Source organism: Plecotus auritus, assembly GCF_963455305.1.
Source record: "Plecotus auritus genome assembly, chromosome: 7".
In the NCBI taxonomy this organism is placed as follows: domain Eukaryota; kingdom Metazoa; phylum Chordata; class Mammalia; order Chiroptera; family Vespertilionidae; genus Plecotus; species Plecotus auritus.
Window position 1 is genome coordinate 61,162,438 of NC_137774.1, and position 23,313 is coordinate 61,185,750.

General features: G+C 41.7%; 1 protein-coding gene across 2 annotated transcripts in view; it reads left to right on the forward strand.

The window, feature by feature from the left end:
* The first annotated feature begins 2,719 nt into the window (after nucleotides 1–2,719).
* UQCRC2 (ubiquinol-cytochrome c reductase core protein 2) overlaps nucleotides 2,720–23,313 on the forward strand; it is a 31,986-nt gene continuing 11,392 nt past the window's right edge. The window contains exons 1-10 of one of the 2 annotated variants that reach the window (XM_080681843.1): nucleotides 2,720–3,663; nucleotides 6,037–6,120; nucleotides 6,237–6,386; nucleotides 7,317–7,381; nucleotides 9,004–9,060; nucleotides 9,455–9,579; nucleotides 13,128–13,225; nucleotides 15,577–15,634; nucleotides 19,361–19,456; nucleotides 19,773–19,972. In XM_080681843.1, coding sequence (XP_080537969.1) covers nucleotides 3,631–3,663; nucleotides 6,037–6,120; nucleotides 6,237–6,386; nucleotides 7,317–7,381; nucleotides 9,004–9,060; nucleotides 9,455–9,579; nucleotides 13,128–13,225; nucleotides 15,577–15,634; nucleotides 19,361–19,456; nucleotides 19,773–19,972 — 966 coding nt within the window. In that variant the 5' untranslated portion in view covers nucleotides 2,720–3,630. The remainder of the gene's footprint in view (nucleotides 3,664–6,036; nucleotides 6,121–6,236; nucleotides 6,387–7,316; nucleotides 7,382–9,003; nucleotides 9,061–9,454; nucleotides 9,580–13,127; nucleotides 13,226–15,576; nucleotides 15,635–19,360; nucleotides 19,457–19,772; nucleotides 19,973–23,313) is intronic. The other variant, XR_013961297.1, reaches the window with a different exon arrangement.

The following is a 23,313-nucleotide window of genomic DNA, read 5'->3' on the forward strand; positions in this document are numbered from 1 at the left end:
ATTCATCAAGAAACAAAGAGAGAAAACTCAAATAAATAAAATCAGAAATGAAAGAAGGAAAATAACAATGGACACCACAGAAATACAAAGAATTGTAAGGAAATAATATGAACAACTATATGCCAACAAGTGGGACATCCTGGATGAAATGGACAAATTCCTAGAAAAATGCAATTTTCCACACTGAATCAGGAAGAATCAGAAAACCTGAATAGACCAATAATAACTGATAAAATTGAAGCTGTAATCAAAAAACTCCCAGCAAACAAAAGCCTTTGTCTGGATATCTTCACAGGGGAGTTTTACCAAACACTCAAAGAAGAACTAATATTTGTCTTTCTCAAACTATTCCAAAAAATCCAAGAAGAGGCACACTCCCAAGCTCTTTTCATGAGGCTAGCATTACCCTAATTCTAAAACCAGATGAAGGCACTACAAAGAAAGAAAATTACAGACCAATATCCTTGAGGAACACAGATGCTAAAATCCTAAACAAAATCACATCCAGCAATATATTAAAAAGATCATACACCATGGCCAAGTGGGATTTATCTCACGGATGCAAGGGTGGTACAATATTCAAAAATCAATAAATGTGATGCATCACATAAACAAATTGAAGGACAAAAATGACATTATTATATCAATAGATGCAGAAAAAGCAACAAAATCCAACACCCATTTTTCATAACAACTCTCAGCAAAATGGGTATAGAGGGAGCATATCTCAACATGATAAAGGCTATACATGACAAACTTACAGCGAACATGGTACTCAAGGGGCAAAAACTAAGACCATTTCCCCTAAGAACAAGAACAAGACAGGGATGTCCGCTTTCACCACTCTTATTCAACACAGTGCTGGAAGTCCTAGCCACAGAAATCAGACAAGAAGAAATAAAAGGCATCCCATTGGAAAGGAGGAAGTAAACTGTCATTTTCCACAGATGACAAGATATGGTACATAGAAAACCCTAAGGACTCCACCCAAAAACTACTAGATTTAATAAATGAATTTGGCAATGTAGCTGGATACAAAATGAACACTCAGAAATCAATGGCATTTTTATACACCAATAATGAACTCTCAGAAACTAAAAAAATAATCCATTTACCATTGCAACAAAAAAATTATGATACTTAGGAATAAACATAACCAAGGAGGTAAAAGACCTGTACTAAGAAAACTACAGGATGCTGAAAAAAGAAATAGAGGAAGATATAAACAATTGGAAGAATGTACCGGGCTCATGGGTTGGTAGAATTAACATCATTAAAATGTCCAGACTACCCAAAGCAATCTATAGATTCAATGAAATCCCCATTAAAATATGACGGCATATTTCACAGATCTAGAAGAAGCACTCAAAAAATTTATATGGAACTAAAAAAGACTTCGAATAGCCACAGCAATCTTGAGAAAGAAGAACAAAGTTGGAGAGATCACAATACCAGATATCTAGCTATACCACAAAGCCACTGTAATCAAAACAGCCTGGTACTGACACAAGAAGAGGCATATAGATCACTGGATCAGAAAAGAGACCCCAGAAATTGACCAAGCCATTATGCTCAATTAATATTTGGTAAAGAAGACAAGAGCATACAATGGAGTCAAGACAGTCTCTTCAATAAATGGTGTTGGGAAAATTGGACAGCTACATGTAAAAAAATGAAACTAGACCACCAACTTACACCACACACAAGATAAACTCAAAATGGATTTTTTTTAAAAAAACTTAAAGTTGTGAAACCATAAAAATCCTAGAAGAAACCACAGGAAGCAAAATATCAGATATACAATGACAAGGGAAACAAAGGAAAAAATAAACAAATGGGACTACACCGAAATAACAAGCTTCTGCAAAAGAAATCAGCATCAAAACGAAAATGGAATCCACTGTATGGAGAATATATTGCCAATGACACATTTGATAAGGAGTTAATGTCCGAAATATATAAAGTACCAATACAATTCAACAAAAGGAAGACAAAGAACCCAATTTAAAAAATGGGCAGAAGACCTAAATAGACACTTCTCCAAAGAGGACATACAAATGATCAAGAGACATGAAAAAATGCTCAATGTCTCTAATCATCAGAGAGAGAGATGCAAATTAAAACCAGACTGTGGAATCCCAGAGGGAAAGCCCCCAAGGATGGGTGGGTGGGAAGAGATTAACCAAAGAACTTTTATGCATATATGCATAACCCATGGACACAGACAATAGTGTGGTGAAGGCCAGGCATGGAGTTGGGAGCCGGCAAGAAGGGGTCAATGGAGGAAAAGGGGGGACATCTATAATACTTTCAACAATAAAGTGGGGTGTTTTTTTAAGTACTGGAGAGAGATATTTGTAATCCATGTTAACTTGAATCTTATCCTGAAAAAATATGGGGAATCCTTGAAAAATTTTTAAGCAGGAGAGCGACTTAATCGAAGCAATGTTTCCCACAGTTCACTCATTGGTATAACACGAAGGTAAAAACCTTTAAGTAAATTTACTTAATTTTTAAAGCAACTTTTTTCTTTTATAAATGTATTTAAAGAGGAAACGTATTGCCATACTATCCGAAATAAATAGATGACTATTAATGTGGAACAACGCCAGTTTCGGTGACCTGTGCGCTGTGCAGACTGAGTGAGGGGTGACCATGATGGCGCAGACACTGGGTTTTCGCTATTTTCTGAAGACCCGACGCCCATTAGGCAGGTGTAGGCACGGAGCAACGCAGCCACCGGCCGAGGACGTGTCGTCGTGCTTCCTTTCGGCTGGGACACAGCCCTTCTGAGGCTTTAGTGACACATGAACCACCTGGGACTTAAAGCGCGGACGCGCACCCGCACGGAGCCATTGCTAACAAAACCTAAGGACCCCAGGGCCGCGGTTTCCCAGCCGCGCTCCTGACGGGTGCAGACAGGAAGTCCCCGCCGCCGGTGTCCGGCCTCGGCAACTGCGGATCGCCGCTCGTGTCAGAGGGGTGATCTTTCTTCCCGGAGTCACAGGACTCCGTAGGCCGGTTCCAGCTCAGAAGTCTCACACTGTCCTCCCGCCCCCCCTCCCCACACACACACACACACACTATTCAAAACATTTTCATTCTTACACAAACACAGTTCTTTTCTACGTAACCCCTGCCGAGAAGAGCGATTCCAGAGAGCCGACTTCGTGGTCAGGACGGCGTCCCCGGCGTTAGGCCAGCGGACGGCCTCTCGCGCCGCACGATCCGGCGAAGACTCGCCCAGGCCTGAGGCAGTGAGGCCGGCTCCGGAGCCCAGGAAACGCGTGGCCCGCGGCGGGCGAGCCCCCGAAGACGCTGTCCCGTTGGCGGCCCGGGCGGGAGAATTCTAAGTGGCGGGTCTGTTGGGGACGTCGCCGGAGAGAACGCCGAGCCAGTCAGGGCAAGGAGAGAGTGCAGAAAGGAGCCGGAGCCAACTGCTGGACGCCACGGAACCCCGCGTCCCGCACCGCCCGCCGCGGGGAGCGGCCCCACCCCCGGGAGCAGTAGAGCGCGGTCCGGATAGAGAGGCCGCGGACGCGGCGCGGGGGACGCTGGGAAACTCCCGTCGTCGGCCACCATCTTGCTCGCCTTTTAGCCGGTGACCGTGGGTCAGAGGAATTTGGGGCCATGAAGCTGCTAAGCAGAGCCGGGTCCTTCGCGGTGAGCACGGCTGGCGGGTCTGGGGAGGATTGTGCACAGTTGGTCAGCGAGGTGGTGCGGCCGGAGCTGCTCGGCGTGGGGGTCCCGGACCGGGGCTTCGGTCTGTCCTTCAGCTGAACCTGGCGGGCCGAGTGGGCGGCCGGCTGGACGGGGTGGGGGCGGGAGGGCCTTGGAAGCTGGGCTTGTGCTCTACGTAGAAGAGACCAAATGCCCGGAAACCGAGGGAGGGCGAGGGCTTGAGAGCCTCTGAAGGTCACTGCGACCGCGCGCCGAGGGGACGTGGGGGCTGGGCCAGGAGGCGACGGGGGCCTCGCAGCCGCGGCCTCTGCTCTGGCTGTCCCTCGGGGCATCCGTGTCCCTGCGGGGAAGTGGGCTTGTGAATAAAACTTTAAGGAAGAAATGAGCTCATGCCCGTGAAGCGGTCGTCACTGGATTAATACGGGTCCAGGAAGTGTGCGCGTGCTTTCCTTAGTCTCCGTGACGACTTGCTCCGGGAGGGCCCTTGGTGGGCGGCTCCTTCCAGCCCGTGAAACATAGCTGTCACCTGGGGAAGACTCGGGTGTCCGTGTGAGGCCGCTGTGGAGCGATGGTTATCCAGGGGGAATCAGGAACGCTCTTAGAAAGCTCAGCTTGGCTCTTTTTGCCCCCAGGGAGCAGTTCACAGTCGGGAAACATTTTTGGTTGTAAGCCTGCAGAGAAGCGCTGCTGTCACCTGGAGGTCGGGGTGGGGCTGAGCATCCCGCAGTGCGCGAAGACGGCCTCCACCGCAACAGATATCCAGCCCCAAATGCCAGTAGTGCCTCGCTGATTTATTAGGGAACCGCTAGAGGTTTCAAAAGACCAGGGAAAGGAGTTTTCCTGTGCTTAATGTTTAAATAGATGTACTATGGATTATACAAATGCAGGCTGTGATTATCTTACCCTCCCTGGCCTAGACAAGCCAATGATTAACAACAACCCTTTGAGGGCTTAAGTTAGTCTGGCAAAAGATCCCAAAATCTCCCTTCCATTCATCACCTTCCAGTAGGAAAAAAAAAAAAAACACCTCAAAAGTAATATTTGGAGAGTACCAATGTAAACAAATTGCAGTAAACTTGAAAGTAATTATTAATGTTTCTAATGATAACATATTTTACATAAGAATAAGTTTATACCAATTTTGTTATTTAAATGACCTAGTAATTGCTAGGATAATTCTTTGCAACTGATTTGAATGGGACAAATAAGAAACACATAACCAATGAAGTGTCACTGTTCAGGCACATTTGAAGGAAAAGTGCCTAACTCTCCCTTGGCAATAGAACTATGGATTACTCATATTTGAACTTCTATGCCCACATGTCTTAAATTTTAATTTTTGGGTAATTAAAAGCCAAAATCACAAATAGGGTTAACTATACCATAACCAGCAAACAAAATTTATGATAAAGCAAAGCTAATTGTAATTTATCATTACAAAGTCTTGCAGCAAATGAAAACTAGGAACCAGTTGGTGCACTGCTGCTGAAAGCACTATAAAGCGCCCTCTGTCGTTCACATTTGATCATTTGATTTTGGCAGTACCGTGTTTTATTCATTCTTATCGTGCATATCCACTAGTAACCTCGTAAACTTTAGGCATGATAAAATAAATTCTGGGTCATGGTATATCATTTGTCCAAGAAAATGTCCGCATTTTAGATCATTAGCCAACAATTAAGAGGACCCTTTACCTTATCAGTGGCTGCATATTACACAGAGATTCTGCTGTGGATGAGCTCTTGTTAATCTCAGGATGATATAATTTGTATTAGTCAGAGAAGATACAACCCTTCATTGTGTTGTCTCAGTGTAGCACCCAAGAGAGTGAAGATACTGTGGGAAATACTTGGGGCTGGGTAGAAGTTTTCCTTGGTATACTTTGGCTTTTTTTAAAGTGACTAAAATGATTAAGGAGATGTTATTTCAGTTGGAAAATAGACTAAAAAGATGAGACTCTTTGAGCAGATGAGAGAAGCAGTAATTCTAAAATCTGTAAAAGGGTGTGGTTTGTGACAGTGCCACACTTTTTAAAATAATGTCAAAGCATTAGAGCTAGAAAGAGCCACTTGACACTTCAGTAAGGTAGTTAAAAGGTATAAGAAAATACAGTAATTCTTTACATAGTAAAAGTGAATATGTAGAACTTGGTATTCCTCAGGCTCTACAAATAAATAGAGGTTTAGGAGAGGCTTGGCTAAAATGGTGGGTTCATAAGTCCATGATAAGTTCATCAGCCAAATCTTCCCATGGAGTTCTTTTACCACTGAACGCCTTCTATTGCTTGGGCACACTAGGATACGGTATGCTGTGTTCCTGAGAAATGTGTGTAACCTTTCTTTTTTGTATGTTTAGAGATTTTATTCCCTCAAAGTTGCTCCCAAAGTGAAAGCCACGACTGCCCCTGCAGGAGCGCCTGTACATCCTCAGGACCTCGAGGTCAGTCTCACGGAGTGGCTCTCCGGAACCTAGATGTGCCTTCTATCTTGGGTAATATGAAGACAGTGATCACATCTCTGCTTTATATTGTTGTTTCTACTTTATTTTAAATACAGTTTACCAAATTACCAAATGGCTTAGTGATTGCGTCTCTGGAAAACTATGCTCCTGCATCAAGAATTGGTTTGTTCATTAAAGCTGGCAGTAGGTATGAGGACTCTAACAACTTAGGAACCTCTCATTTGCTTCGTCTTGCATCTAGTCTGGTAAGCATCTTCACTACCTCATTATGTTTGGAAATGCTGTGGTCTCCTGGTCCTATAGGAAGGAAAAGCAGTGTTCCTGTATTCATTTGCTAAGGCTACCATAACACATGCTTCAGACTGAGTGGCTTCAACAACAGAAACGACCCTCAGATTTCTAGAGGCTAGCAGTCACACTCAGGGTGTCAGTAGAGCCGTGTTCCCTCTGCCCGCTCTAGGAAGAGTCTTCCCCGCCTCTTCCTTCTGGTGGTGGCAGCAGTCCTTGGTGTACCTGGGCTTGTAGCTGCATCACTCCAATTTCTGCCTGTCACACAGTATTTCCTCTGTCTCTGTGTCCAACTTTCCCTCTTACTTGATTCTTCCATTCCTATTAAATTTAGGGCCCACTCTGATCTACTGTGACCTCATTTCAAATACATTTGCAAAAGACACTATTTTCAGATAAGGTCACAGTCACAGGTTCTGAGTGGATGTGAATTTTGGGGAGACACTATTCAACCCTGTACAATCCCCTAATATAACATGAAAAACCACAGGATATTTACCACAGAGAAGTATTAAATTAGTGTCCATCTGAATGTTCATGCTAGAGCATAAAAGAAAAGTTTTTTTTAATTAAATTTTTTTTTAAGTACCAAAAATTAAAAGAAAATTATTCTTTCCCATATGCAAATCTCTTTCAGAAAAGACTGATGAATCCAGTAAGCTTGTATTTGATAATGGAATTTTTGCCTAAATGTACTTGATATAAAAATTTATACTTGTGCTTTTTGGTGAACTTTATTTTATAACTCTTAAACTAAAAAGGATCCACTATTTAGGTCAAGTTCCCTTTGAATCTAATGACAGTAAGATATTAAGTTATGATATAGTGTGCTGTTTGGCAAACAGCATTAAAAAACTACTAAAAACAATTGTTCTTTCTCTTTTAAGACTACTAAAGGAGCGTCATCTTTTAAGATAACCCGTGGAATTGAAGCAGTTGGTGGTAAATTAAGGTTTGTTAAAAATAAGTAATAGTAAATAAATAGTGAAAACACCAGAAAATATTCTGTTATCAAGGTGGTTAAGAATTTCTTAAAGAAGGAAAAAACTAATGAATTTGACTACATCAAAATGTAAATCATCTTTATGTTTTGAAGTAAAAATTTAATTAACTGGGAGTAGATATTTGCAACACATAACATGGAGAGGATTGTTTGGAAAAATAATTACAAGTTAGGGTGAAAAAAACTAAGAGAAGATGGATGGACAAAGGATAGGAACAAACTAATACCAGAAGAGAAAGCCAGAAACAGCAATCTTGGCTTGTAATCAATAGTGTGCTATCATGCCACACCCATCAGTTTTTATATGTTGTGTTGTAGTGTTATGGGAGATGGAGATTATCTTTTACAGCTGGTGGGAGTATAAATTGATATAACTACTTTGGAAAGAATCAGGAAATATCTAGTGTTATTGAAAATGAGCATATTCTAAAACCTAGCATTTTTCAATCCACATGCACAAAGATGTCTTTGTAGAGCCTGGAAACAATTTCAATGGCCACTTTTAGGGAAATGGGTAAAGTATGATATACTCAAATAATGGGACTACTACACAGCAGCTAAGGAATGAGCTAGAGCTACGTACATATCAACATAGACTAAAAACAAAATGTCTTGTGGAAAATTTTATTTCAAGATTTTTTTTGAAGTATGAGGCATGTATAATTTTTTTAAAAGCAAAATAATAATGTGTAATGCTTACGAATATGTTTGTCTCCAGAGTGGGAGAGAGTAAGGGAATTAGCCTGGGAAAGATACAAAGATCTGCAACTTCACTTGTCTTTTTTTTTTTTTTTCTTAAGTTGTGGTAAAATATACATAACATGAAATTTGTCACTTTTAAGTGTACGGTTCTATGGTAAGTGGCATGAAGCAACCATCAGCACCATGCATCTCCAGAATGGGGAAGTGTTCACCTTCCCAGCTCCTGCCAGCCACCTCTCTGTGTTCAGTCTGTGTGTTTTCACTACGTAGTTATCTAATATAAGTGGAATCATACAATATTTGTCCCTTTATGACTGACTTACTTCACTTAGTATAATGTCTTCAGGATTCATCTATGTATAATATGTCAGGATTTCCTTTTTAAGATTAAATATTTGCTGGTTTTTTTGTTATTAAAAATATCTTTTTAATATTTTTTCATTTTTCAATTATAGTTGACATACAGTATTATATTAGTTTCAAATGTACAACATAGTTTTTTGGGAGGGAGATTGTTTGGTTTTTTCCTTTGATTTTTAGAGAGAGTGGATGGAAGGGTGCAGGGAAAGCCATTGATTGGTTGCCTCCGGCACACGCCCGGGGCTGAGGATTGAACCTAAAACCCAGGTATGTGCCCTTGACTGGGAATTGAACCCAAGACCCTTCAGGGCATGGGCCGATGCTCTATCTACTGAGCCACACCAGTCAGGGTGCTTTTTAAATATTTTTAAAATTTTAGTTGATGAATATATTATTTATATTTTTTTATACTTCAAAATAAATTTTTTTCAAAGGAACTGGTTTGTTTAACAAAGGTATAAGGGAAAACTTTTGATTCCAGTAATTCACTGTAATTATTTCTGATGCAGTGTGACTTCAACAAGAGAAAACATGGCCTACACGGTGGAATGCCTGCGGGATGACATGTAAGCACCTGCATGTATTAGGACATCTGCTTTTTAAAAAAAGTTATTGATTTCAGAGAGAGAAAACATCAATTTGTTGTTCCACTTATTTATGCATTCATTGCTTGATTCATGTTTCTGCCAAACCTACAACCTTGGCATATTGGAATAATGCCAAAACCAACTGAGGTACCCGGCCAGGGCTAGGACATCTACTTTTAAAGAAATACTAAGCTGCGCAGTTCTAGATGTAGCATTATGACCTCTGAATTTGGTTTTGGGTTATGATTTGCGAAGTGCTTAAAACAGTGTACTTGCCACAAGGTTAAAGTTTAATTTGAGAGTGTTAGTTACGTAGAATGGATGTTGGTTTTAAATTTTTGACTCCTAACTTGTATCTTGATGTCTTCTCTAGCGAAATTCTAATGGAGTTCCTGCTCAATGTCACCACAGCACCTGAATTTCGTCGTTGGGAGGTGGCTGCCCTTCAGTCTCAGCTGAGGATTGACAAAGCTGTGGCTCTTCAGAATCCACAGGCTCGTAAGTGCATTTTCAGATTACATCAGTTGTTTTTAAGATACTGGTTTTTTGAGAAGATGAGTTTATAGAGAGGAAAAACAATGTCGCTGAAGTTTTTTTCTACTTGGGTTTGAACATGCCTTTTCCATAAATTTGTCCAGTTTTTTAAATATATTGTTTGTTCTTTTGTTTCTAAACATTTGTTGATAATTTTTCATCTTTGATAATATATTGATTATGGAAACCTAGGCATTTTCCTGTCCCTCCACCCCGTGTTTTGTTCGTTTGTTTGTTTTGCTTCCACCAAATCCAGCAGCAGTTTATTGGTGCTGCTGATGTTGTTTATTGTTACGTATGGCTGTTACTGTTTAGCCAACCCACCTTTATTGGGTCTTTCCAAAGCAAGCTACTTAATTTTTTAAAATGACTTTTTTTGTGCTCATATTTTATATGGATGCAATGTTTTTGTTTTTTTTTGTTTTTTGTTTTTTTGTTTTTTGTTTTTTTGTGTTTTTTTTTTAAATATATTTTATTGATATTTTACAGAGAGGAAGGGAGAGGGATAGAGAGCTAGAAACATCGATGAGAGAGAAACATCGATCAGCTGCCTCCTGCACACCTCCCACTGGGGATGTGCCCGCAACCAAGGTACATGCCCTTGACCGGAATCGAACCCGGGACCCTTCAGTCCGCAGGCCGACGCTCTATCCACTGAGCCAAACCGGTTTCGGCTGGATGCAATGTTTGATTATATCATCTTGACAAGTACAACTGGAGAAACAAATGTGTAAACAGGCACCACCACTTGGAAGTCACACAGCTCTCGGTAGCAGCAGATGTGCAGGCAGACCACTCAGGTCTGATAGGCTCCGTATGGGATGCGCTTCGCTCCGCATGCAGGCCTGTCGCAGGAGACCCGCTCGATTGGTCCTCTCAACTCCTATACCCCTGCCCTGCCGAGCTCATACCCTGTGGAAGTGTTTGTGGGTGCAAGCAGCCTGGGCCCACTCCACAGCCTTTCTTCAGAAGGCTCTGGAGGAAGACCAGATGGCCTCAGAGGGTGGTGGAATAGGCCGACCTCAGGGTGCCTTAGACCTTTCATTGATCTGCCCCCAGAGGAAGCCAAGGTTTGTACACAGCTTGGTCCCTCCCACACACACCCAAGCGCAAAAGAGGCAGCAACAAACAGTGAATAGTGTGGTAGCTTCAAACGGGTAGCCCAAGGCCAGTTACTTGCAACATCTGACATCAACCTGCACCAGAAACCCGCCCAAGTGGACTCAGAACCAACACAACCAGTGTTGGACTTCAGACCACACCAGAGCTCAACCCAACTAGCCACATGAACAGCACGTGCACGTGCAAAGGGGGATTCCAATAGGCACCAGACCCTACTGGGAACAACTCCAACAGCGACTCACACTGTGATCAAGGTTTATCCTTATAGTCAGCCAACCTGAGGGTTAACTCCACCCATGAACAGGCCTACAGCATGTAAGACTCAATTACAATAGGAGGGCGCATATAACCCACACAAGAGACATTCCTGGAGCACCTAGCTCAGGAATCTGGAAGATTGAGCCACTGAGTCCCACAAGATCCACCATAACAAGTTGGGGAGTTATAGCAGATCTACCTAATACACAGAGACAAACAGAAAGGCAGCATGCAGACCCTCGTCTCCTGTCAAGTGTATGCAATATAATGAGTGCTTGGTTCATGTTAGCTGCTATTATTGCATGGTGATACTTTGTGTCACAAAGGAGTATGATCTTTGTTACTCCTGACTTCTACCAAAGAAATACAGGGTGTCCCAAAAAATGTATACACACTTAACAGCTGATAGCTCAATTGATGTTTCTTTCTTTTCAGATTTAACCCATTGGAATTAATTATTCAAAGTGTGTATATATTGAGGGGAGATACTTTAGAGATAGAATGGTAAAATTTACATAAGACGACTTGTATGTACAGAGTGGCTTCTTCCCCGCTGGTAGCAGTGAGGCTCCAGTCCTCATTCTTTCTGCCTGAGCAGTTACTGCCTGTTGGCAGGCGTCTGCTGCAGGTTTACGTCCTCAGCCCATCTTCCCATTGCCATTACAGTATAGTGATCCCTCTGACATGAACACCCAGTGAAAATCCTTTAAAGGCTTCTAATTGTGAAAAAGCCCAGACTCCTTAACATAGCATATGTCCTCACGGACGTGGCCTGGCCCCGTCTGCCTCCCTTGGTTCTTGCTCTCCCCCACCCCTCCTAGCTGCAGTCCCCCTTTGAATCAAATTGTCCTCATATTTTATGCCGTCGTCTCTTTCTGCTGCTTGAAATGCCATTCCCAAATCACTCACCTGGCAAACACCTACTCATTCATCCCAGAGTTTACTTCTGTTAACTCCTATCTAGTTCCCACTGCCTTCCCATGTCCCTCTGCACTTTTGATGTACTATTGACATCATACCCATAATACTTGATCTTACCGTTTTTTTTCCTCTCAACGTTTTGGTTTTGTTTTTTTGTTTTCTTTATTGATTTCAGAAAGGGAGGAAGGAAGAGGGAGAGAGAGATAGGAAATAGAAACATCAATGATGAGAGAGAATCATTGATCGGCTGCCTCCTGCATCCCCCTACTGGGGGTCAAGCCCGCAACCTGGGTATGTGCCCTTGATTGGAATCGAACCTGAGGCCCTTCAGTCCGCAGGCTCTATCCACTGAGCCAAACCAGCTAGGGCTCTCTCAACATTTTGAGAATAGACTCGTCTCTGTTTTGCCAGCACTCGCACAGGACCTGGCATAGGAAGATTGCCCAACAATAAGTAAATGAAAGTGACATAACTCAATCGAAGGCTCAAGCAGGAAGCAGGGACAGTACCAGGGCACTGGGGAGGAATACAATTTGGGGGTAGCATTTGACCCCTGAAAGCTAGTGATATGACCTAAACTTCACACTCTCCTAGCACGTCTTACCCTGACAGCTCCCTCATTATCTAGAGAGGGAACCTAGAAGTAAATAATATTTAGGTTAAATGATTTGTCCAAGGTCTTATGGCAAGTCAGACTTCCTTTATACTTTCCAGATAATACCAGGTAGATAGAAAAGTGTTTATGTGGATTCTAGCATGTAGAAACTACTGTCATATGTATAATCTCTTTTCTCAGCAGTTTTCAACTGGCAAAATTTTTAAAGTTGCCATAAGATGTCCTGGCCAGTGTTTCTCACTGGTTAGAGCATCGACCCTCAACAAAGGGTCACGAGTTTGATTCCTGGTCAAGGGCATGTACCTGGGGTGCAGGTTCGACCCCCAGCCCAGTCGGGGCATGTGTGGGAGGCAACCAATCCATGTGTCTCTCACATTGATGTTTCTCTCTCCCCTCCTCCCCTTCCCATCCTCCCTTCCACTCTCTCTAAAAATCAATGGAGAAAATATCCTCAGGTGAGGATTAACAAAATAAACATAAATAAAAGTTGCCATAAGACGACCAAAGCTGTATAGTCTAGTTGCTTTTTAAATTCTAAAAATGTTGGCTTTTTTTAAATTATATATCCATAACTGCTTCTTTACTTATTTTTCAGATATCATTGAAAATCTGCATGCTGCAGCTTACCGAAATGCCTTGGCTAATTCCTTGTATTGTCCTGATTATAGGATTGGAAAAGTGACACCAGATGAGGTAATGTGGAACACATTACGTTTTAAAATGTATTTCTTTGCCCAGCCATCATGGCTCGGGTTGACATCAACCTATGAACCAGGAGGTCACGGTTTGATTCCCCGTTAAGGCATATGTCTGGGCTCTGGGCTCAATCCCCAGTGTGGGATGTGCAGGAGGCAACCGACAATGATTCTCTCTCATCATTGATATTTTATTTCTCTCTCCCTCTCCCTTCCTCTCTGAAATCAATAAAAATATTTTTAAATAAGTAAATAAAAATTAAATGGGTTTCTTTTCACATTAAACTGAACATTCATTTGCCATGTTGGGTTTATTTGCTAACTTTTTAAAAAATAAATTTTTATTGATTTTAGAGAGAGAGGAAAGGAGGGAGAGAGAGAGAGAGAAACATTGATGAGATAAACATCCATAGGCTGCCTCCTGCAACACAGGCCAGGCTGTTTGCTAATTTTTTTTAAGAAATACACTTGCTTTTTTTTCCCCATAAGCTTTTTAACTAAAATTCTATCAGAACAATTTTTGTATGTTTTAACTTTAAAAAGTTTTTATTATAAGAGGGACCTGTTCATTTCAGAAAACAATGACAAGCAAAATGAAGGAAAATGTCTCATATACCTAAAGGCAGTCAATGTGAATATGTAGGTTTATTGTCTTCTAGACCTTTTTCTGTGTGTATAATTGGGGAAATAGTTATTTAACTAAGTAGTTGTAGAATGGAATACTATTCAATCATTCATATTATTAATTGATTTGGAAAAATTCCATAGTGTATTGTCAGGTAAAGAAAAGGCAATTTATGAACAGGATATGCCAAAGGTCCCATTTTTTAAAAAACAAAATGTGCGTTGTGTCAACTGTAATTTTAAAAAAAGAGTAATAAAGTGTGTATCTCATAGATAAATACCAAAATGTTAACCAAGACTGTCTCAAATTATTAGCATTTTTAAAATGTGTCCCTAGGCTAAAGGAAATTCTAAAGAAATTAGTGCTTGAATACTTTGAGCAATGGCAGCATTCAATAGAAAAACCTCAATAGAAAGAAAAAAAAGAATATGGATATCCAAGGCAACTCTGTATATATAGACACCATTTTAGAGCACAAAAATTGGATAACTTGATTAAAAATTCAGTCTCGCTACCCTAGCCTAGTGATTCTCAACATTATAACCCATTGCCAAGGAACCTTGGTAGCCAATTTCTTCTGTACCCCCCACAATGAATTTTTAATACCACAGATACACTATCTGTTTATGTACTGTATCTTTATTTATACTCTGTATATAAAAGGAATAAGATTCTTTTCTCACCCTTAAGAAGCAATTTTCATTCCCTTGAGCCATGGTGCTTCTGTTGAGAATACATGTTTAAGTCTGACTTTTGTATATTAGGTCTAAAATTATACTATAAACCAGTGATTCTCAAATCTCACTGATTCTCAGGTCACCAGGGGGTGGGGGTGGGGTGAGTAGTTTTAAATAAAGATTCTAGGAGTCCACATTGAGTTCTACTGTATATCAATTTGTGTATGAGCCTGGGAATAGGGTGGGGGTGGGGAAACAGTGATAGTGTTTTTGTTTTTTAAGTCCTCCAGATAATTATTTCATCATCCAGGTTGGAAACCCTGGTATAGACAGTAACCTCATGACAAGATGGGTGAAAGAGGTACAATAGGGTAATTCTGTTAGCCCTTCTATAGAATGTTAATAGTGGTTTAGTACTACTTGCATAAAGACAAAAGAAACCTGGTATGCTGCTTAAATTACATTATCTTAAAAATCATAAACTAGATCCCATTTTTTTCAAGTTCAAGCCAGGGCATGCTCTAATTTTTTATTCTCTTTTTTAGTCTTTTTTTTTCCCCCAGCAACATCTTTATTGAGGTGTAATTCACATACCATACAGTTCACCTACTTAAAGTCTACAATTCAGTAATTTTCATTGTATTCACAGTTATGCAACCATCAACACATTACTTTCTAGTGTTTTTAAGCCAGGGGTGGGGAACCTTCTTTCTGCTAAGGGCCATTTGGATATATTCATTTACGGGCCCTACAAAATTATCACCTTAAAAATTAGCCTGCTATATTTGGTCAAACATTTAATTAACTTACCCCTAATGCCTTGGCAGGGCCAGACTAGATTATTTTGAAGGCCTTATCCAGCCTATGGGCTGGACGTTTCCCACTCCTGTTTTATGCAGTACTTTTAAAGAAAATCCAGGTGGTCCCTTATCATTTGTTATACAGCTTTTAAGTGAGCATTTTCCTGCTGAACTGCAGTTTTAAGTTTTTACAGCTTTTTATGTATTTATACCAATATAACCTAATGGGTATTTTTCACTTCCTCAGTTACATCACTATGTTCAGAACCACTTTACAAGTGCAAGAATGGCTTTGGTTGGACTTGGTAAGTGGGAATTGCCTACATGTCAGTTTGCTTCTTTAAGAAATAATCTTTTAAACTGTAATTAGGTGAACACGGGATTGAACAAAATTTGACAGCTCAGTCCTGTTTATGTCTCACAGGCAGTGTGTTTTCTTGGAAAGCAGAATCCACCATTTAACTTTGTAAGCTACTAGTTTTAAATTCATTACAGTATTTGTGAAACCTTTGACAAAGGGCAAGTTTCTCTCTATGCAGAGAACTTATACAAGTTTTTTGTTGGCTTTTTTTTTTCTTAGGAATAACAGTTTAATAGAAAAGTAGACAAAGGGCATGAACAAACAACTCATGGGGAAAGTGTGTGTGGGGGTGGGGGTCAATTATCATTGTAAAAGATGGTCAGCCTCACTAATAATTAAGAAAATTTTTATCTGTGAGATTGGCAAAAATTAAAAGGTTGACCTGCCCAGTATTACCCAGAATATGGAAATAGTAGGCACTCTCAAAAGTTGTTGGTGGGAGTATAAAATGATAGAACATTTTTGGAGCCCTATTTTAGTATATTAAAATTCTAAATGTTTATGTTCTTAGACCTAGCAGTTTTACTTTTAAGAATTTAACCTGCAGAAACACTTGATCAGGTTTACAAACTGGTTGCATGAGATTATTTGCAATATTGTTTTTTGGTTCATTTGTTTTGTAAATAATAGCTTAACTGAGGTATAATAATTCACATGCCATAAAATTCACCCATATTTTAAAGTATAGTCAGAGTTGTGCAACTGATAACACTGTTATATCAGATTATTTTCATCATCCCCAAAGAGAAGCCCTTTACTCATTAGCAGTGACTCCCCATTCCACCTCCTCCTTGCCTCTCTGGCAACCACTAATCAGCTTTCTGTCGATACAAAGTTCATTCATATTATAGCATGTGTCAGTGTTCCCTTTTCTGGCTGAAAAATATTCCATCACCATATTTTATCTAGCCACTCATCAGCTGGATATATGTGTTGCTTCTACCTTTTGGCTATCCTATCTAATAAAAGAGTAATATGCAAATTAACCCTCACTCCGCTATACCCACCAGCCACACCCACCAGCCAATCAGAGCGAATATGCAAATAAACCCAACCAAGCTGGCTACGGCCACAGAGAGCAGGAGGGAGGCTTGGGTTTCCCTGGCAATGGAGGAAGCCAAGCTTTCTGCCTGCCCTTGGCGGCCTAGGCCTCCACTCAAGGCTACAAAGTTTCAATGATAGAAGATAAATATAGCCCAACAGAAATGGCGGCAGCCACGGAGCTGGAAAGAGCAGGAGGCTAGGGCTGCCCCTGGTGATGGAGGAAGCCAAGCTTTCCGCACACCCTGGCTGGCCCAGGCCTCCGCTTAAGGCTACAAAGTTTCAATTATAGAAGATACATAAATCCCAAAAAAAAAGGCTGCCACCACGGAGCAAGCAGAAGGCTTGGCTCCGCTCCAGGCTACAAAGTTTCAATTGTAGAAGATAAATATACCCCAGATACCAGGGCCTCCGCTTGGGTCACCAGGGGGCGTGGCCAGCCTGCAAACCACCACAGGCCCCTCGCCCAGGCCGCCCCACGCCCCAAGGGAACCCCCACCGTGATCCGGGACATCCTTCAGGGCAAACCAGCTGGCCCCCTCCCGTGCACCAGGCCTCTATCCTAGCTAATAAAAGAGTAATATGCAGATTGACCATCACTCCAACACACAAGATGGCTGCCCCATCTGGTCAAAGATCCTGCCCCCATGTGGACACAAGATGGCCAGCAAGGGAGGGCAGTTGGGAGGGACCAGGCCTTAAAGGGAGGGCAGTTGTGGGAGATCAGGCCAGCAGGGGAGGGCAGTTGGAAGGGACCAGGCCTGCAAGGGAGGGCAGTTGGGGGCGATCAAGCCTGCAGGGGAGGGCAGTTAGGGGTGACCAAGACGGCAGGGGAGAGCAGTTGGGGGCGACCAGGCCTGCAGGGGAGAGCAGTTAGGAGTGACCAGGCCTGCAGGGGAGAGCAGTTAGGGTGACCAGGCTGGCAGGGGAGTGGTTAGGGGGTGATCAGGCTGGCAGGCAGAAGCGGTTAGGAGCAATCAGGAAGGTATGCAGGCGAGCAGTTGGGAACCAGCAGTCCTGGATTGTGAGGCCCAGTGGGATCGGGCCTAAACAGGCAGTCAGACATCCCTCAAGTGGTCCCAGATTGGAGAGGGTGCAGGCTGGGCTGAGGGCCACACACACCCCCGTGCACGAATTTCGTGCACCAGGCCTCTAGTTGTGAATATAAACATTCATGTATAAGATTTTTGCTAGATTATTACACTTTGTTTTTCTTTATTTTTTTCAATATATTTTTGTTGATTTCAGAGAGAAAGGAGAGGGAGAGAGAGAAATATCAGTGATGAGAGAGAACCATTTGATCAGCTGCCTCCTGCATGCCTCCTACTAGGGACCAAGACTGCAACCTGGGCATGTGCCCTGACTGGGAATTGAAACACAAACTCCTGTTTGATAGGCTGATGCTCCACCACTGAGCCACACCAGCCGGACTACAACACCTTGTTTTTAATTCTTTTGGGTATATGCCTAGGAGAAGAATTGTCAGGACATATTTGAAGAACTACCAGACTGTTTTCCAAAGCAATTGAGCTATTTTACATTCCCACCAACAGTGCACAAGGGTTCCAATTTCTCCATATTCTCACCAGCACTTGTTATTTTCTGCCTTTTTTATTATGGCCATCCAAGTGGATGTGAAATCTCATTGTAGTTTTGATTTGTAGTTCACTGATGACTAATGACATTGAGCATTTTATTTTGTGTTTATTGGGCATTTGTATATCTTCTTTGAAGAAATGTCTATTCAAGTCCTTTGTCCATTTTTGTATTAGGGATTTTGTTTTGTTTTTGTTGAGTTGTGTGTTAATTTGTTTTTAAATATATTTTTATTGATTTTTAGAGGGAGAAGGATAGATAGAAACATCAATGATGAGGGAGAATCATTGATCGGCTGCCTCCTCTACACCCTATACTGGGTATCGAGCCTGCAATCCAGGCATGTGCCCTGACTAGTAATGAAACTGTGACCTCCTAGTTCATAGGTCAACGCTCAACGACTGAGCCATGCTGGCTGGGCTAACCAGTGACCTCTTGGTTCATGGGTCAACCAACACTCAACCACTGCGGCACACTGGGTGGGCTGTATGTTTTTTTTTTGTTGAGTTGTAAGACTTATTTGTATATTATGGATACTAATTCCTTACCAGATACATTATTTGCAAATTTTTTCCCATTCTGTGGGTTGTCTTTTTACTCTCTCAAAAGTATCCTTTGATACACAATGAATATTGTGTTAATAGCCAACTATTGGAAACCTGAATGTCCATAAAGAAGGGGTTGATTAAGTAAATTCATATAATGGAATTCTTTATAACCATTAAAGGTTTGATGTAGACCACTCACTTAGTTGTAAATTACAAAAGACAAGTTAAATATCAATACAATAACCATTTTGTAAATAAAGAAAATGAAGGTGATAGTAATACCTGCCTAGAAAAAGTTCTAGATTAATATGTAGTAAACTGTAAATAGGTATCTGAGAGAATGGCATTTTGGGGGAGGAGACTCTTGTTTACTGTTTATTTCTGTAATATTTGAATTGTGTAATCATTATTTTTTAAATAGTAGATGTTTTACAATTGTGTTTTAGAAATTCTGGTTCTAGCTTGTTTTTTTTCTGGTGAAATAGGTGTGAGTCATCCTGTTCTGAAGCAAGTTGCTGAACGGTTTCTGAACATGAGGGGTGGGCTTGGTTTATCAGGTGCAAAGGCCAGATACCGTGGAGGTGAGTGTTTTGTTCTGTTAGAGTCTATATTTCAGAAGAAATCCCTCCACCCCCAGTATTATGTCAGAGTGGAATAGGCCTGATTATTTATTACCACACAGTCTTAATGTGGAAGGAAAGAATTAGATAGCTTGGGTGTTGTCTGTTAAACATGTTTTTTGTGTGTTGGGGGAAGGGCAGGATGGCAGGGAAAGAGCAGTGGGCCTCAGAAAAGCTTAATCTTAGTGGGTTCATACTGTTGGGCACAGAATACTGAAGAATAAAACCAGTGGTGACCAAGCCACTTTCTTTTTCACCCTCTCCTGACGCGGCCCAGGTGAAATTCGGGAGCAGAATGGAGACAGTCTTGTTCATGCTGCCTTTGTAGCAGAGAGTGCTGCCACAGGAAGTGCAGAAGCAAATGCGTTTAGTGTTCTCCAGCATGTCCTTGGCGCCGGACCACATGTCAAGCGGGGCAGCAACGCCACCAGCTCTCTATACCAAGCTGTTGCCAAGGGGATGCACCAACCATTTGACGTAAGTCTGCCCAGTTGCTCTCTCTCCTTTGTTTTCAAATGCTCGGTGTTTACAATGTAGTCCTGATAATCTGTACTTAATGTTAATCCCTCAAATTTTAAGACGAACACAAAAAAAATCTTTGTAAAGTTGAAGGGACAGCCAGGCTTAATTTAGTACTTCAGTGCGTTTGTCAAAAACTTACTGTCTTTTCAGTCCAGAGTACATGGCTCAGTGGTTGAGCATCGACCTATGAACAGTTCTATTCCCAGGGCACATGCCTAGGTTGCAGGCTCGATCCCCGTGGAGGAGATATGCAAGGGGGGGACAGCTGATCAATGATTCTCTCCCATCAATGTTTCTATCTCTCTCTCCCTCTCCCTTCCTCTCTGAAATGAATAAAAAAATATTTTTTAAAAAAACAAAACTTACTGTCTTTTCAATTATCCTAATATACTAGAAAGAAAAATACTTTAAAAGTCGGGAATTCACACTTCAGTTCCCTTTAGAATAAAGCTTTAAATGTTAAACATTCTCTAAATTCTGATTAGTCTTTTCTTTTTTTCTAAATTTTCTTCTGTCCCCTTCCGTTCTATGGCTACTTCCTGAATTTCACTGGTCTTTATGTTTTCCAATCAAGTATACAAGATATACACCAAGAAACTCCTCCAGCTTGAGATTAAGTTAAAAATGATGACATTTAATCTTAGCAAAAAGTCCATGCTACTTTTTTTGTTTGTTTGTTAATCCTCACCTGAGGATATTTTTCCCATTGATTTTTAGAGAAAATGGAAAGGAGGGAAAGAGAGAGAGAGAGAGAGAGAGAAACAGCAATGTGAGAGAGACATTGATCTGTTGGGGCTGGAGATCAAACCTACAGCCCAGGCACATGCCCTTGACCGGGAATTGAACCTGAGATCCTTCTAACCATTGGCAACACCATCCAGGCCTCCATGCTACTTTAGAAGACACCTTTTTTTTGACAGTGAGGAAAGGGCTAAAGCTTTCAAAATAATGATGTTCAAATCAAGAGAATTTAAAATGTCAACAGAGTATTACTCAATGAATGCCCATTGTTTGCCCAGTGTACTATACCTTCCATGACATTCAGAGATAAGCCTTTAAAACATAACACATATACCCTGATTTCTCTTCAGATTGCATAAATCTCTCGCCTTTTACTAAAAGGTAACACATGCCCTGGCCGGTTTGGCTCAGTGGATAAAGTGTTGGCCCTTGGACTGAAGGGTCACAGGTTCGATTCTGATCTAGAGCAGGTACATTGGTTGCAGGCTCTATTGCCGGCCCCAGTCGGGGCAAGTGTGAGAGGCAACCAATGGATGTGTCTCTCTCAAATCAATGTTTCTCTCTGTCTCCCCCTCCCTTCCACTCTCTAAAAATCAATAGAGAAATATCCTCACATGAAGATTAACCCAAAAAAGGGATTAAGTATTCATAATTGCAGCAGCAGTACATGGCACAAGGTAGGTTTATGCCTCAGAAAGTGTTTGGCCATTTGACTTTTAACAGTGAAAATTAAAATCAATCTTCTCCTTTTACTCCTTTATTTTTGTTTGTTTTAAAGAAGGAGGGAGGGGAGGAGGAGAGAGAGGGAGAGAGAAAGAGAAACATCGATGGGAGAGAAACACATCAATTGGTTGCCTCCCGCACATGCCCTGACTAGGGCAGGGGATTGAACCTGCAACCCTGGTAGATGCCCTTGACCAGGAATCAGACCCGAGACCCTTATGAGGACAGGCCCACACTCAACCTCTGAACCACACCAGCCAGGGCTTTACTCCTATGTTTAATACTTGAGTGCTAGTTTTCAAACTGTTTTATTAGCAGAGGCCTTTTTAAAAAAAAAAAAAATTATTGATTTGACAGAGGAAAAAGAGGAGGGAGAGAAAGAAACATCAATCAGAAATGTCAATCAGCTGCCTCCTACATGCCCCCTTTTGGGAATCGAGCATGCAATCCTGGTGTGTGCCCTGAACGGGAATTGAACCTGTGACTTGAGTGCTCAACCACTGAGCCACACCGGCTGGGCCAGAGGAGCCTTTTTATCCAATATGGTTTCCCAACTACAATGCCTACACAAAAAGTATTTTTCTTTTAAAGAAATTTTGAGAGTTACTTGACAGTGAAACCCTTGGAATCTTCTGTACAGAGCCTTAGAGTTCCCTGGAGCACAGTTTGAGAACCATTATCTTAAATGATTTCTAAATTCAGCTACTGCTTTTTAAATTTTCCTCCAGATTTTCTTTCTCCTGCTTCATGTTCTACTCTGGTGTTTTGTGTGTGTGTGTGTGTGTGTGTGTGTGTGTGTGTGTGTGTGTGTGTGTTTATTGATTTTTAGAGAGAGAGGAAGGGAGAGGGAGAGAGATAGAAACATCAATGATGAGAATCATTGATCTGCTGCCTCCTGCATGCCCCCAACTGGGAATCAAGCCTGCAACCTGGGCATGTGCCCTTGACCAGAATCAAACCCGGGACCTTTCAGTCCACAGGCTGACACTCTCTCCACTGAGCCAAACCAGCTAGGGCTACTCTGTTCTTTCTTCACCATTGTATGTTAATGATGCTTTGGAGAGGCTGGAGTGTAATCCTACTATTTATTTTTGTTAATCCTCACCTGAGGATATTTTTTCCATTGATTTTTTGAGAGTGGAAGGAGGGAGAGAGAGACAGAGAGAAACATCTATGTGAGAGAGAGACACATCCAGTAGTTGCCTCCTGCACTTGCCCCAACCAGGGTCGGGGGTTGAGCCTGCAACTAAGGTACATGCCCTTGACCGGAATCAAACCTAGGACCCTTCAGTCTGAGGGCCAACGCTCTAACCACTGAGAAAAACTGGCTAGGGCCAATGACAATTTAATAGAAATTCCTACTTCGGAATTTGGCCAGAAATTTGACATGTGAATAGGATAGTCTCAGAATTATAATTCAAGTAGTTGAAGCGCAGTTTTTCTTATGCTCTCTCCAAGCTTTATAGGGGCTGCACCACTGGGTCTCACATTTTAAAGTACATGAGAATCACTTGGAACATTAGTTAAAAATGTGGGCCCTAGACTGTGCCTACAGGGATCTGAGTGAGTAATCTATTGCAGGAACCTGAAAGTCTGTATTCTTAATAACAGCTCAGGTGATCTTTAGGCAGATGGTCCACAGCAACACTGGGAAGCCCTGTCCTGGGCAATCAGGTCACCCTAAGGAGCTTAACACTGTTCAGGCAGTAACTGTTGTCCAAGGCTACACTTTTGCTGCCTTGGACATATAAATAACAGCCACCAAGCAGAAATTTTTCCCTAACCCTTTGACTTTAGTCTCTGAAGTGAAAGCGAATTGGTGAAAGGAAGTC